This window comes from Bombus affinis, chromosome 13 (assembly GCF_024516045.1).
Source record: "Bombus affinis isolate iyBomAffi1 chromosome 13, iyBomAffi1.2, whole genome shotgun sequence".
Lineage (NCBI taxonomy): Eukaryota > Metazoa > Arthropoda > Insecta > Hymenoptera > Apidae > Bombus > Bombus affinis.
The window spans coordinates 10,289,770-10,307,290 of NC_066356.1; the positions used below are offsets into that span (position 1 = coordinate 10,289,770).

Below are 17,521 nucleotides of genomic sequence, written 5' to 3' on the forward strand. Positions count from 1 at the left end.
TTTATTCTCAAATTAATATCACTAGACTGCCTAATAAAACATTGAGATTCAAATGATATGGATATAATTTGGACAAACATATATCCGATAAAATATATAACAAAATACAAGGAAAATAATGCGATTTAGTTGGATAAGATGTTTACGAAAAATGATTAATTCATCGTTTCTGCTACTCTGATAACTCTAAATCTCATTTTACTGTAAAGGGAAAAACCTAACAGACCTTTGCAGATGCTCTCAAGTTTCTTTATAAATCTTTTTCTTTTCTAATTATAACACAGAGCAGAAATAATGCTTACCCGTAACGGAATACGATAAATCATCGGCATAGCCAAAAGGTCGATGATTACGCGTATAGTTATACATAGCCAGCATACTAATATTAATTGCAGATTTTTCTGCGCCGTCAGATCCAAATAGAGGCGTAATGTAAATTCGCGAATGGAGTAGCAAATGACTATTTACCATGATTCCCTGTCAATCGTGATTATGAACATATTTCATGCGTAGGTATCGATACATTGAAACCCCCTTCTGGAGCGCGGCTACCAAAAAGGGCGGGCGGCTATGCGAACATTTACGATGCAGCGTTGCGTTTAAAACGCACACCAACAGCTCACAGGCGCACGATCAAATTATTTGCTGATCATTTCACGATTTTCCCCACAAATTCTCCAACTCTATACGTAGATTACGCAATTAATTTCTACCAGTTAAAAAAAATCTTTACGCGCGTACACGCGTCGATATCGTCTTAACGTTATACCGCGCAATACGCAACTACGAACGTTATTTTCGTCGTTTCGTTAAATCAACAAGCTCGTCGTCAATTTTCTCTTGATTTTCTTCGAGATCGCACGATTCTTTTTCATCTGTTCGCAGAATGATCGCGTTTATTCGTGCCGGCTATGATCCATCGAGGTAGAGTTTCAGATTTGCAATTACGAAAGCACGCGAATTTGCAAGAAAACCGATATGTTTGGAAATAATTAACAGATATCCAGTTAACTGTACACTTGGGTGAAAATTATCAATGGTCTAATGGCGTATCTGGATTACGGGAAGCCGGTAAACGAAAGCGGACGATGTTAGAAGCCCGAGTGTTATTCCGAAAATATGTAGTTGCGGAAGTCTGCAACACTCTGTATACGAGATAAGAACGCTATGCAGCGTGCGAAGCTTTATTAGAAGCAAGTTTATACTACGGGCGTAATTATCGAAAAACGCGGAGGAAAGTACAGTTGGACGAGGCACGCGTAAAAATCTACAAAAGTTGGAAAAAAGGATCTTCAATTCGAAACCGCTTGAGTGCAGTTTTGCGGAATCGGTGTCCCTTCTGAAACGCAGACTCGCCGCCACAAAGTGAATATCGACTAATTAGCGACGCGGCTAACGTCATAGGGTCCGCCACGGTCAAAGGACATCGTTATCCTGGCGCTGAACCATTCGAAAAATAAACCTAAAAAGTCTGCTTGACGCCAAGGTTGCACACCTTCGACCTTTTCCAACCCCCGTTTTTTTTTTTTCTCGTCTCGCAATCAAACGAAAATTAGCTGCGGTGGAACGAGCAGACAGCCGGTGAAAGAGAAAGAAAGAGAGGAAAAGAGAGTTATAGGAAAAGCTGACCGCTACGTGCTGTTTTCGGTTTTAATAAGAGAAAGAATTTACAGAGCGAAAACTGTTTGGTCGACGAAAGGACAAAGTATTTTCTTCGAACGCAAAGTGCAAAGAGGATGAACGATAAAAATCTCGGCAAATTCTGGATGAACGTTAAGCTCGTGAAAGAGAGAGAGAGAGAGAGAGAGAGAGGGAGGGGGGAGTAGCGAAAAAAAAAAGAAAAGAAAGAATGGTTCACCGCGAGAATCGTATCCGAGAAAAATGAATGGCTCTATCTTTCGGTAATTAAGACTGTACCGAAAAATAAGCAAACACATGGAAACAAAGCCCGCGTGAGCTTTCAGACGCGACACAGCTGTTGCGCCCCTGAGAATTCAAATAAACGACTTAGGTAGATTAAGCATACAAATCTTCGTGGTTCCTCCTCTGCAAATTCCTATATACGTTTCAGCTGCTCTTTGTATATACATAGAACGTTTGTCAACATAAAAATCATGAAACCTACCGGCTGCGTTGTTAGATGTAGCAAGATACTCTTTTATTATTCGAATACGTTTCAACGCCGCCGATGTTACGGTTATTCGTATCATTTAATTTATCATTCGTATAACTTACACGCGATAAAGAATTTTTTCACCTGTCATTTATCCGACACAGAATCTGCTACGGTATTACAAAAACTAGATACGAATATTCAATATCGAATATGAATATGTATGAATATGAATAATTATTAATCTCCGCTGAGAGAAATCTTAGGTTTCTAGAAGAATTTCAAGGCAGGAAAACTAACGATATCTATCCATAGAAATTATACGAGACATTGGAAAAACAAACTCGAGACGATATCGCAGCTAAAACATAGTATTTAAAATGTAAAAGAACATGCATCGTCGCGTTACATGTATAAAAGGGAAAATATTTATTAATTGTAATATCGTGGATAAATGTTTCACCGAGTGAGAACGCAAAAACAATGCAGCATTAAATATTTACGCGCGCGATTATCTTTTCAATTATACTTTTAATCTTTTAATCATTTTGTTCTTTTTCTTCCCCCCCCCTTTTTTTTGTCTAATTAAACGCCTAACTTCTTTTAAGAAAGAGGATAGAACATAGAGTTAAAAGCACAGGATCTTTTTCTAGTGCTAGTTACGATTCCATTATATTCGAAACACTGAGGATCGTAAGACCGTGTCCAATAATACAAATGTCAAAAAAATATTGAGAAAGAGAACAAGAAAAAATATTAGACAGATAGGGATAAAGGAAATCTAGAGAGTAACTACAAGAGCAAATAATCTCGTGAACAGATTGCGGATTTTTATGCCTTGAAATTCACATTCTTACGGATACGATCCAGAAAACTGAAGCCAAACGTCTTCCTCGCAAATCGACTGCCACAACAACTTCATGCTGAATGTTCTATATATTTTTACATATTACGTACGCTTGATAAATGACATACAGTGAGATTGTAAATGAATCAGTGATATTAACGATAAAGCTACCCACGACTAAAGTACAGAACTTGTTTCAAGGAAATTAGAGCGCAAGAAATAGAACAAACCATACGGTAAGAGATACGAGCTTCTACTCGTACTTTTCACGCAAAAATTATTTGTAAGAGTACGCCATTACAAATCTATGAAATTTCTACAAAGAATTACGAATTATTCGTTTCGACGACGCTGGTAGTTGCAGCGTTAACCGATTCAGACGCAATGGAAATTACGCGTATACATTTTACACGTTGACCGGTATTTAAATTTGCCACAAACGCACAAAAATCCGCAACTGTTCCCAGAAGAAGGGAAAAATGAGAAACGCGGACTCACGTCGATACGGTCGTCCCTCCTCGGGCGTAGATCTTTCCGTGTTCTCGGACCCAGGCGTGGCATTCGCATCGCGATCCTCGTCCTCCGGAGTGGTGCCGCGATTAGGAACCGAACCGGTTCCGGTCCCTGTAGGCGATCGGCTGGTAGAGCCAGCGGGACTCTGCGGTGCGACTTCCTGTGCTGCTGCCGCGCTCGCACCTCCTCCGACGCCTCCGACGCCTCCGACGCCTCCGATGCTCGCCGACGCTCCAGAAACAGAGACAACGGCGCCTCCGCTGGCAGAGGACAACGACGAAGGCGAGAACATGTTCGACATGCTCGACAATGAGCCGATACTTGGCAAACCGGAACCGGTGACCGGACCGTTTCCTGTTTCTACTTTCAGACACTTGCTCGGCGGAGCGAAAGCCGATGGCCCCAGGGGCCTGAACCCTCCGAACGGTAAACGGTGATCCAAAGGGTGCAAAAATTGCGGCGGCAAGTGGAGCATATGATGGAGGCCGTAACCCAGAGAAGCCGCAGTGCTGAACGGCACTTGGAGATCCTTCGAGTCGGTCACCTGGACAATAAAAAAGAATATCATTAGTCACGGAGAGATTGTTATGGGATAAATATACTACCGTGAAGAAGTGCTTGGATCGTTAGTTGATTTTGGTAGGCTGTAGCTTAATTAGAAAATTAGGCGTAGACCGTGTTATTTTTGTAACTTGCGATTGTTAGATTATAGATACTTACACAAACTTATATTTCTATGCTTACACGGAACTGGGTTACCATGACACGTACAAGCGGGCATAAAAGTCATCGTCGATAATTTATTAACTATCAGACAAGCAACATTGTAGCTAATTAAAGCTTAGTTGTACGAATGAAACTCGGTTCAACGGAGTATGTATGAATTAATGTAAGAAAGAATGTTTAGAATCTTAGAACGCGTATCTCAAGCTTGCAACTTATTTAAATATTATTTTTTACTTAATTAACCAGTTTATTAACAAACTTCGGATAATTAAACTCTTTCAAGTTTATAGCTAGCGTGTAATAACTGTTATGAATGAAATTGCCGTTTATAGAATATTTTAAATATTAATTATTCTACATAATATAATGTAATTAAAGGCTTTAATATTAAATTTACTCACTACACGAATCGTTTCAAATTTCTGCTTTGCAATTCATAATTGAAGAAAGGAAACGCTTCTAATTGGATATTACGACCGTACGTTAATTATCTGATACGGTACTGTGTAGAAATCTTACGCCAATTTACTTCATATATTTTTAGGAAACATTTCTTACTTAAATGGTTTTTCCCCTATCTTCGTGATCGTTGCTCGTAAATTTTTCCAAAGTTCCAGGATAATTATAATCCCAACTATAAATCTTATTGCAGATACTCGCAAGGTTACTCCAGAGATCTGTCAAAAATAGAATTCGTACAGTGGCTGGCACAGTATTTAAACAATTTTCGAGAAGAAACTTCATTCGTGAAACGAACATCTTTACATGGAACAGTGCGTAAGATGCCTTTGTTCGCAGCCTTTTATCTTTTTACTCTACCTACGTTAGTCGCTACACTCGCCAAAACACTCTGCCGAAGGAAATACAAGAGGAAGATCGCAGTTGCTATTAAAAATACATAATAACGTTAATTTAATCTCTGGTTTCAGAAAAGGGCAAACACAACGTGTACTAAATGTTCGAAAGATTTCGATCGCAATCGAGTGGATTCGCAACGATGACATTTACCGTGGCCTGGTGTTCCATTATTACAAACGTTACAAAACAGAACTCGTTGATTTCCATCGAGGCATTCACTATGCCAGCTTAATAGACTCGTCAATCACGGCGAATTGAATGATACAACTGACGGGGGGAAGCTTCACATTTTGACGGATTATTATAACACAGTGGTTTCGCGTTATTAACAGTATAATGCCATATTGCTTTGGTATTATACGCTATTTCAATGTGCTCGAATTCATAGAAATACCCGCATACTGCAAATGAGATATCCGGTTATATAATATCGCAAGTTTTATCCATGAATTTTGCCGGATATTTTAGAAAACGGGAAATATCGGATTATCAGAGGGACCACTGTTAAGAATTCTTTACAAATCTATGTATGAAATGAAACTGAATGATATGAAACTGAATTTTTACATTAAACTGTCTTTCCTCGCTACTATATTAACATAACGATGTCGAAAGTTATTTCTTTTTTTTTTTTTTTTTTTTTAATTGGATGAATATTAGGTTGTCCGGAAAGTTTCTTTCGTTTTATAAGATGATAATAGGTGATCAACAATTTCTGTTTTATATTATTTTAGGAAACGAGAAATATCGGATTATCGGAGGGACGACTGTTAAGAATTCTTTACAAATTGTGTAGTATCACGATATTTCGATGAAACTGAATTTTAACAACAAAACGTCTTCACTCGCTGCTACATTAACATAACGATGTCAAAAGCTATTTCTTTTTCTTTTTTAATTGGATGAATATTAGATTTTCTGCGTTGTTTCGTTAATTATGGTTTTCTGTTGGATTTATCGGCAAATTCGGTCGTTCGGCTTTGCTTTTTCCTTCCACCGCATTTAAAATTTTATTTGGCAATTTTATTTTACGTTTTATATTTGGTAACAATATTTGCTGTTATACGTTTCATCGATGAACGTTTCAGCGCAAATTGGTGAAATTAGAATCTGCTGACAGTAGGAAGCGGAAGAATCGTCTTGTATTAGGTTGTCCGGAAAGTTTCTTTCGTTTCATAAGGCGATAATAGATGAACAACAATTTCTGTTTTTATATTATTTTATTGAATTACGTATCATCCATTTCGTTCTATCTCTATCATTACGTTCGTGTATAATTCAATAAACTAATATAAAAGAAAAAACATTCTGCGTCTATTATTTCCTTATAAAATGAAAGAAACATTTCCAACAACCTAATAATAAAAACAAAGACGTAGAAACAAAAATATTGTGTATGGATCTCGAAAAAAACGATATATATTTTTAGATCGTTCGATGATATTATTCAGCGTATTGTTTAGATCGAGTCAATTCAATTTCTTATTTTCTCTTCTGTTCGGCGAAAAAATGGATTGACCGTGTATTATTCGCAATGTAATTTTCTTCCTACAACTTGCAACATCGAAACACTATTGTCGCGATGTTTATTAGACATGTAGAAATTAGTATTTGCTCAAGCTTTTAAAATAATTTCCATTTTATATTATTCTTCTATATCCTCGTTAATCAAAGAGGACACGAAATATACGATGGTTGCTTGAAATGAAATTTTAACGAATAAGTAAATACGTGGAAGAAGAATATAGAAAAATATTATAATCCAGATATATTTATTTAAAAGCTACACACGAATAAAATACCTACTTTAATTACGAATAACGTTTTATCATTCGCCTACCCTAATTGTATTTAATGCATCAAATTATCTGTTTATCAAATTTTCTGTTTTAAATTATTAACGCAATCAGTTTTTCCATTCATCAATTATCGATCTCGCCCACTGCGAAGAATATTGCGCGAAACGACACGAGTATGAAAACGAGTAAAAACGAATAAAAGACGAATTATCTATACCGGAACCAAAGTTTTTCCTACAAAATTAGATTTCATATTTTTTATCAAAAACATATTTATACACCTTGTCTTCAAAAAAAAAAAACAAACGAAAAGACCTACGCATAGTAAAACTTGCGGCATAGAATTAAAAAGAAAGAATCTCATCTTGTCCTGCGCTTGGGAAAAAAGTATTTTGAATTTTTCAACGATAGAAAAATACGATCGGCCGGAGAACTCAAAGAACGAGGCAGGATCGATGCACTACTCGTATTTATAATATACACGGAATATTGACACGACGTCGCATTATCTGTCTACGTGATGTTTGCGACATCAGTATTTCATTAATTTTGATTTAATATTGATCATCCTTTGTATAGCTGTGTGTCACACTTTCCAACAACAAATAGAATCGTCATTACACCGCTAAACATTCATATTTAGAGTTGGACAAATATTAAGTGGAATTTGTTTTTGACAAATATCTGTCTATAGTAGGATATTTGGTTGGATGGAAAAATTCGTGCGAATGGTCCAGCCTGTTCCGCATCAGCCGTTAATATTTCTACGAAAGAGCAATTGCATTTTAAACAGAAATGGAAACATATCTACTTATTACTGATCGAAAATCGAATACTAATATTTGAACAATGCTTACGCACTATCAAATCGATATTCCTGGTCGCGTAGGTGTTCTGCCCAACATCCTACGCTTACGCTACGTTTGTACGATTTTAGAGTATGGATGTGCGTGAAAATATATTCAAAAATCGGACGAGAGAAACGTTGAAATTTGACAACAAAGTCGCTACATTTGCAAATTCTTATACCTAACAGTTGTTCCTTTTGTTTGTGGAAAATTCATTCTTAAAACCTTTTTAAAAGCTACTTTCGATTTAATTGTATCTAGCGGGAGCCTGTTGCACGATAAATCGACGATTAATCATATTGTTGAATTTACCAGTTACAAGTTATAGCTGTTAAAATATCGTAAATATTCGACGTTGTTGGTTAATTTATGCTGGAAGATTCAGATGAGATATCTTGAAAAATTCTCGTAGCTCTCGCACGATGTTCGTTTATGTAATAGTTGCATGTAAAACATTTTCAACGTATTTATTTTTATTACGCTACCACCTCCCCCTTAGTTAAAAATATTCTATCGAAAATATGGTTTAAAATAGCGTATTAACTACAAATTCAAATATTTCAAAGTTCGGTGACTATCGCAAAATACACGTTTACGAAAGAAAAAAAGAAAGTGGAAACTACGGACATTTAAATTTAATTTCTCGAAAAATTCAAGAGGTCGCAACAAAAACTTTCGACCAGAGATGCACCACTTTGTCATTTAATTACAAGTAATTACAGATACGCCGAGCAATTACGCGATACGATGAATATTTTCTTTTAAACGATCGAAAAACACCGAACAGCATCGAAAATGCTATATTTTCCTGCTTTCTCGAATAAGAACAAACCTGTGCAAGAATCGCTTTTATCGCAAGCTGTTTAATCGAAGGAAAAAGTATCAGAACGTAACGCTACCGACGGAAAGTAGCAAATTTCATCGTAACCGAAGGTTGTAGGTGTAAACCGCGTAGGTGTAAACATTTCCGGACAAAGGTGTATTTTTTGAAAAATCGCTAGCGATTGTTATGCATTGCCGAGCGATTAATTAAAAATCACAAATTAATTACATGGCGCACGGTCATTAGTTATGATTAATACATGGCACGAGCACCATGTGTGATTTTAATTAAACTTATTACATTTCAATTTCGATATATATTCCGAGAGCCGAATGGTTGTACCGATCAAGATTCCTGACGTTTTTAATATTATTCCTGGAAACGGAGTTGCCGGCCGAACAGTTAAAAAGCTGGCAGAAAATCGCCAACTCGTCGCATCCGATAGGCGATTTCCGGATAAACATTTCATCGAGGCAATAATGATGCAGCCGACCAGTTATACGGGAATTAGTACGGCACGATTAGTTTATTATTCTTTTATACGAGGAAATGAGGTTCTCGTTTGTCGATGCCCGCATTTCTACATTCGTCCGATTACTCATTTATTAGTCATTCGTTATTACTTCAATTACACAATGGTGGTTACTGCAATCTTTCAAAAGAAAATGCTTTTTCTGTTACACACAGTGGCCCGTGCGAGCATCTCAAGTACTTAGGACACAACGTTTCTATGTATTGGGTTGGCAATTAAATGACAAAATTATTGACAAAATCCGCAGTCACTTAGCTGCCAATCCGATACATATCGCGTGTCGTGTAAAGCATTTTGGAAATTTTTCAGTATTGTAACGAGACATTATCATGAATACACGTATTTTTGATTATTCGACGGTAAAGTTCGAAGATGTACGTGAAAGTTAATTAAGAAAGTTAACAAAGAGAGAGTGGAACTAGCGTTAAGGACAGTCTCGCTATACTTTTTTATTTGTCGCAAACTATATTTGTCTCAAAATGTTTCGTAGAATTCACGCGATACGTTCGTGTAAAGTTTCTGCAAGCTTCCGAACGCTTTCGCCAGCTTCTCGCAATTCACCGAACAGAATGTCCTTTTTTCTGATAAAATTGAATTACGAAAAATAAGGTTGAATTTAAATGCTTCCGATCGTCGCGTGTTTTCTTTGCTAGAACTCACCGACACCAAAGACCAACGAGAAGTGACAAAAGTAAAGAAAGAAAAGACAGAACGGACAAGGTGTCGTAATGGTGAAAATTGTAGTTTTTCCAGACGATCGAGTACAATGTAGTTTTTCAGTTACGATATAGTAATTGTCTCTTTGAAACTGCTGACGGGTCGATAGCCACGCGCTTTTGCATATTTACAAGATATTTTTTTCCCCCTCTTCCACTCTCTTTCTCTGATCAAAAACGCATACAAATTTCGTCGTTCCGCCGCGATTAATTTCCAACGAAATTATCTCATTTTTTAACGGCACCGAATTTTGATATGCTGCCACGTTTTATTATCCGATTCCAATCAATCGTTTTGTACGTGTCTCGAAAGGTAGCGAGCCCCTATTTTTATTCCAAGCATACACTGCAATCGGTTTCAATAATACAATATCCCTCTGTGACGTGTATTTAAACGAGCTCGTTAATAAACACTTTAAAAATATACATTTTCCAACGCCCCGATGGATATTATTTCATTGTCTTCCTATCGATGAATAATCGCCTCTGTTTTTAGGCAACTATTTAATTATAAACAAGTACAGCTGTATACCTATACCAACAAGTCATTTCTTAACTCTGCCAACATTGATTCAACCATTTTCCCTTTGCTGTTTTGTAAACTTTCTTTGTATACATATTACGTCTTACGTGGGTAAACACGGTAAAAAGCAATTGGCTTTGGATGAAATACAAATCTGTTTAGGTATCTACGATCATTCGCAAGGATGTTCGTGTACGCTGTACAAAATTATACGCCGTCTTTATTAAGATAAAACGTACCGTGTTTAATCGTTAATTATTAAAGTATGATTTTGTCATGGCGATACTTCGACATAAATACATCTACGGATGATATCTAATACTTACGATAGTTTGCGACGCATCGCCAATTCGGTTATATAATTATGCTTCTTTACATTACCATCAAAATGTAAAATAATGAATTGTCTACAACAACTTGTTCTCTACGATTCGCGCATGCATATATGTACTACATTCGTTCGTACACATTCAACAAAATCCCTATTCAAAGCGTGCATTAATTACCATTGGTGTGCATAAAGCGGCTAGCGGTCGAAACGATTGCAACTGCAGTTGGTCCATTGAAATTGACATTTTTCGAAGCATAAAGATCGGCCAGCAGCCTTTTATTATTCACTATGATATAGTAGGAAAATGAATTCGCAATAAATTATCCAAAGTACGTATATAGCCAGAGAATAACATTCCTTTTTTTTTATTTCCATGTAAAAATGTAAATGTTTCCATGTAAATGTTTTCCTATATCCTCGTCGTGTCACTCTAGTCACCGAGTTTCGTATGCAAGAAGTCTATTACATAAAAGTTCAAATAGTTAATATTATAATTATAAATATCTTATTCTCTTCCTTCTTAAACGCATAGTTAACGTCAGAATGTCAATTTCAAGTACCCATCCTGTTTTAGTTACAATAGTTCTGTCCAGACTGGTTAAAATGATACTTCGAACAAGGTTCGAGCAACAGTAATTATAAACACTGTAGCGACGATTTAACCAAAGTATGGGAAAGATCGGGCAATCGAATAAAATAATAGAAGAAAAAGATTCGTAAGAAGTGACAACGGCATTGAAATCTTGTCATTAAAAAATTGAAAATAAAAACGATCGTGAGGCGATAGATTAGATTTACCAGCGTAGAAATTTTCCTATACGCGCGTTAAGCTACCGCCGTAGTTGTGAAAGGTCAATGATTTAAAAAAAGGGACGAGAAAAGAAGCCGTGTTAGGAGAATACCGGGGCTAATCGTCGCTCTGTGACGTGTTGTCGGAAATATTATTTTCACCAGATCTTCGCATAGGTAAACAAACAGGAGTAGAAAAGCAAAGACAGGCTTAGGCGTATAGGCAAGGACGATGGGACACTAACTTGTGGATTGAAGGGTCTTTGCATTCTCAGAGCCTCCGGCAGCCCCCCGGCCTGTGAAAACACGACCAGGGATGGCGGCGGTAGATGATTCGGCACATACGCAGAATTATCCATCTAGAACAGATATCGGCGTGTTCCATTTCTCAATCTTCCTTGGACCATCCTCGCGGGTACCGATTTTTCGACACGTTAAACCGCGGTGAGAAAATATCGAAATTCGATCAACGACATGACGACACGACGGTGAGTAGTCGATGAAAAGTGTGTAAAGTGTGTGTTGCTTTTGTAAGTACTGTTTAATACCAAATCCAGCGTCTTTGTATATTCGTACGGATGCTTTGGTTGTGGATTTTTCACAGACAAAGATTTTATAAATAAGAATTGGCGTAGCAGCGTTATTAAATTTCATCGTTGGTGATATAAATGACAATCACAGGAAATGTTTCTATATTCCAAGTAATCTGTTGCTGGAAATTCAAATAGAGAAATTAGAGGTATGCGCCGGGAACGATTGGAAGGAATTCGACTTGGTGGGAAACAGTACTTACGAGAGTTTATTCAAATAGTTTTTGCTCAACCTCTTTAGGTACTGTCAAGCTGAAATCTCCGTTTAATATAATTATTTTATTAGACAGTACGGAGATATGCTTGAATAATGTATAGTGATAGAAATTCGCGCGTCGAGAATTCCTCGGACTTCTTTTCTAACATATGCTTCGAAATTCCTTTGAAACTTGCTTAAAAATCTAGAAAGCAAAATATTTATGAACAAGATTCGATTACCAAATAGCTCGTCGTCTTGCGCCATATAATATTGTTCGCTTTTAAACTTCTCGTATATCCATAACATACTGATATTGAAATTTAAGAAAATATTCGCCTTTCCACGATTATCAGGAGAGAAAAATATTTCATTTAGAGAAAAGAGTTGAATGAGAAAATAGAGAGAACGCGAATGAAAGATATTCAAAACGTCTTTTAAATAGGTTTTACAAGTTACATATTTAAATGTTTCTAATCAGCATATATTAATTATTGGAAAGCGACTGATAGAAAGTGATAAAGGAAACAACAGGCAAAATGAGATAACGCAATATAGTAATTGTAGCTATTCAAGACAATCGAACACGATATAGTTAATGACTCGACCATCAAATGACTTCGATTTCTGCTCCTTCTAGTCTTTCAACGAGAGCTATCGAATTTGATCCACGAGCAACTGCATCGATCGCAGTTGTATCAACTTTTCTTTCTCGTTAGATCAAATATAATGAAATGTGGAATAAAGTACGCGTCGGAAGGCATCGGAAAGAAGTCCAGAGGAATCGAATAAACCCGTGTGTTTCGATGCTTTGCGGCTGTTCTCGTTTATTTGTTTAACGTAACAGCGTTTAACAATTTGCGTCACTCTGTATATTATCGTCATCGAAATTTAATTGCAATCCGCGTTACATTACACAATAATATTACTTACCGCTGAATTTCAGCGAAAAGATAGGACTGAAATTCGAGAAAGTAGTCGAATTTTATGGCTTTAGAAATTGGTTTTTCAATAAAAATTTACCGTTTTAATATTCTACGTACGATTATCCATGCTGCATCGGTCAAAGCTAATCTTTGTAATATACTCGTTAAATCGTATGCTATCGACCAATGTTTTCAGCGGTTATTTATTTTCTGTACAACCAGTGGGCAATAACGGATGAAAATTACTCTCGGATTTCATAACTTTACCTTTTATAAAATCTCTTTCTTTTTATGCTAAATATTTTATGCCCAGGAAATCAAGCATCAACTATTATGCATCGTAAATAGGAAATAATATAGTGAGAATTTAACTTTGGAAAATTCATAACAATATACTAAAAACATAACGTTAAAAAATCCATGTCTTAATAGCTATCCAGTATCATTTTATATTCTGCCAATTATTCCTATGATTTATTCTTACATGCTGTAGCAAATCCTTTCTACTAAAGATATTAAAACGTACAACGAGAAACATTGTCTTTATAACGTTTGATAAATTTAGCCAAGTTAATTACTCAATTATTTAATATTCGTGTGTGTTTAAGCATAAAGAGGAAAGATATGCATGTGCTGAAATATTATCAGAGACATTAGAAACGCCTTCAAATTTCGAGGACGAATCATCTAAAAATGAACACTGGTAACGCAACGACGCAACAGGCTAACCTTGGTATGATCGGTTGTCAACATTTCAAGATCGATGAAAAATAAAAATGCGTATGCATTTATATCTTTCATATGTGTACATGTGTATAAATGTGTATAATAAAATGCGCGTATATATTAATCACCATCACGCGTACATTTTGCTGTACACCAAAGAAGTCACTGCACGAAATACGACCGTTCGAAAACATTCACTCTATTTTCACGGATCCCATTGTTCTCTTATCCGTTGCTTAGGAAACGTGTTCTTATCACTAACAGTTCCTTCGCACTAATATCCGCATAAATCGATTTACCGTGTAACGCGGCGAGGAATCTATTCGAAAAAGGCGCGTTAGACAGCGAACAACCTAACCTCAACGCGTGGGTTGTCACGCGGTTCGACGTACGGCGTAAACCTCCGATAAACTCGTAAACTCGTTTGACAGCTGTCGTGGCCTGTCGTACGAAACCCGTTAATCACGTTACAACGTATTTGAAAAAGTTAACTGAACGATAATGGACGGAACGATGCGACGCGGGTGAATTCAAATTCAAACGAGTCATATAATCCCGCCACTATAGGTCACTCCGACCTAACCTCTCGACGAATGATAATACCCGACGAGTACCTCAACTAGTGGCTCGGTCACCCGGGTACGGGTTTCTGGTAATGCACTAAACGTGGTGAGCCAGGTGCAAGAGAGGGGTGAGTACAAGAGGAAGGCGCCAGGCCCGTGCGAGCAACCTCGTGGACATGCGAGTGCAGACTGATTGGAGTGTGAGGGTACTTACCCGCGAGTCGTGAGAACGGTGGCGGTGGCGGTGGCGGTGGTGGAGGCGAGGTAGAGGCGTGGAGAAACAAACCGGCGGCGGTGTTGGCGTGCGCGCGTGTTTTCCGCCGCCATTACTGGCGCCACTGTAGCACCACTTTCGCAGCGCGCACGCGCGGCATGCGCACACGTTCAATGCGCAACCGTTCCCGCGACGCAGCGAGGTTTAATCGGGCGCTGACTGCGCGACTGGTAACATCTTGTATCATTTGCTGCGACGTATACAATCTGACTTTTACGAAACTTTCTTTTCTTATTAGTTATTTCGGGTCTTGTGAAAAAGTGTAATAAATACGTTGAATATTACCTCATAGTATGATCAGTTGTATAGAGTGTCTTGTTTAAAATGGTCCGCTTATTTAATTATCCTCTACGATTGTGACAAATATTTCGCTGTTAACATTTTATGATTCGCCTCAAGTCTGAAAAGTAATAACAGTTATAAGTAGATTCTTCGAGCGGTATAATTATGTTGAAATAAAATGCGATAGTGATAAAAAGAATTTTCTAAATATAGACATACGAGATATTGAAATTCTAAAAAACGTCTTTTGATCTTCTTTTACATACAAATGCATCAATGTTTATTCTGTGCAATAATTGTCATTAATAAACATTTATGTGTGTGAAATAATATGACAAAGTGATACTGACGAAAAAATAATTTTCTAGTAAAAATATTTTGTTATTATAGTAATATTTAATAAAAGAGTCTGGGAAGTTGAAGCTTTTAAGTTATTTAATGCGATAATAAATATGTTTAATTACATTCGCAAATATTTATCCTTGAAATATAAAATTTCAGAGAAGATAAGAATCACACTTCACTTGAAATTTTATAACCATTTTATGATCATATTATTACAAACTACGATATGCGATATGTTAAGTCTAACACTGAAAAAAACAAATTATGCTATCGTATATACATTTTTAAGCAAGGAACATTTTTTTAATGAGTCATTCGATATAGTTACAGTATTCGCGATAACGAATAATTGCAGTTGATTATACTTTCGTTTACCTCGAAGAGGTCAAAATATTTAAATGTAATTTACAATGCAAAGTTATTAAAGCATTTCAATTATATGTAATTTTACGTTCATAACTTTTCAGATAAAAAACTGAATAGTAGTCTATGACAAGTCTACGACAAACGAAAATGAATATGTATATCTTTTTTAACAAAAAACGTAACAAATATACTTTCTTATATACATGTGCACATATTGTTAACCTCATAATATACTTTATTACAATATGACTTTCTAACAAAAAAGGATTAACTAAATTTTAGCAACATAATTAGTAACGTTAACCTCAATTAGGCAAAATTTTTAAAATGCTATTTATTAAATTCATAAAATATTTCAACATTATTTAAGAAACCTGCTGTACCTGATTCGTGTCTATCTCTATAAATCCATTTCTAATACCTTTTTACTCTATTTTTTGAAAATAAATATGTAAGCAAATTATACCACATATTTTAAACAAACACTAGCATGTATTTAAACCTTTTATCGATTTTGTAGTTTCGGAATTATTTAAATAATTGCAACAATATTTCACTATGGAAAAAGCATGTAGCCAACTAATTATCTCTATATCAGTAATAATATATTGTTATAAAAAATATTTTAAATAAACAATACCTTTACGTACCAAAATCAACCAACCTATGAAGTGCCTCCCTCTGTTGTGGAGAAATTGTAACTAAGTATTATAGATTAAATATAGCATGCACATATATATGCATATAAAAACTGTTTATTACTCAAATAATTTAAAAATGTTACTTGACGTCATTCTATACTAAATTATAATCAAATCGTAATGAGAAAAAGCAAAAGACAAACTATATATTACCGACAGAAACTTGAAAATTATTGTTTCGGCAAACGATAATCATCAAAATCTATGAAAATTGGCAGACACAATGACGTTATAAAATCATAACAAAGAACAGATTAAATCTGACATGTAACGTTTTGTAATGGTTTACGATTTAAGGAACCAGACAATCCCTTTACCATTCTCGTGTCACATGCGATATTGTCGATTTAGCATAGAATAGGAGTACAACATTAGTAGCGGTTGGAATGAAAATTTAATGTACTTATGGAATTATAAATTATTTTTATTCTGGACGAAATATAGAATTTTGTCTCTATAAACGATGAAGTAAAATCCCAGTAAAATTTCTAAATTATTACATATACCGTTATTATTATTAATTATTACATTTACCGTTATTTTTTATACATACCATCACTTTCGATCGGCATCCACCGGTCAAACTGATTTTTGGCTACGATACAGCTATTCTTGTCAATAAGTATCATTTCAAATGTTTTTACTTAGTTATAAGATGAAAACTAATACCATAAAAGTATAAACGAAGTTCTAACCTGTAAAAATATATGTATAAATAATAATATTTGTTCCTATAATAAATTGTTGAGAGTGTAAATATAGTATAAAAATCGAAAAATTACTAAATTATTGATCCTCATAATGGAAGAATCATTTTTGATAACATCGACAAAGATGGTGAATTTTCACTAAACCACTCGCGCAAGCATCACCTCCCATATGAATCGTCGCGCGCGTTCTTTTCTACTTGAACACGCAAGTTCCCGCGCGCGTTTATTTCTATTTGAATTTTAGTAACATATGAACATATCGAGAAAAGAGTTTTATTTAATTATTTTTATAGCACTCCCAAATATTATTTGATATTTTTTATAATTTATTTACAACTAATTTAATAATATTTGTAAATATGTATAGCTTCCTAATGCTGATTAATATCACGAGAAGGAAAACTAGGAAAAATTAGACAGAAAA

The 17,521-nt window shown here is 35.7% G+C and overlaps 1 protein-coding gene across 1 annotated transcript in view; it reads right to left on the reverse strand.

Annotated features, from left to right (window-relative positions):
- The window catches only part of LOC126923593 (E3 ubiquitin-protein ligase Rnf220-like), a 192,754-nt gene extending 178,131 nt beyond the window's left edge, over positions 1-14,623 (reverse strand). Inside the window, exons 1-3 of the mRNA XM_050737208.1 lie at positions 14,471-14,623; positions 11,664-11,777; positions 3,459-4,017 (exon numbers count right to left, since the gene is read on the reverse strand). Coding sequence (XP_050593165.1) covers positions 3,459-4,017; positions 11,664-11,777 — 673 coding nt within the window. The 5' untranslated portion in view covers positions 14,471-14,623. The remainder of the gene's footprint in view (positions 1-3,458; positions 4,018-11,663; positions 11,778-14,470) is intronic.
- Positions 14,624-17,521: the final 2,898 nt, after the last annotated feature.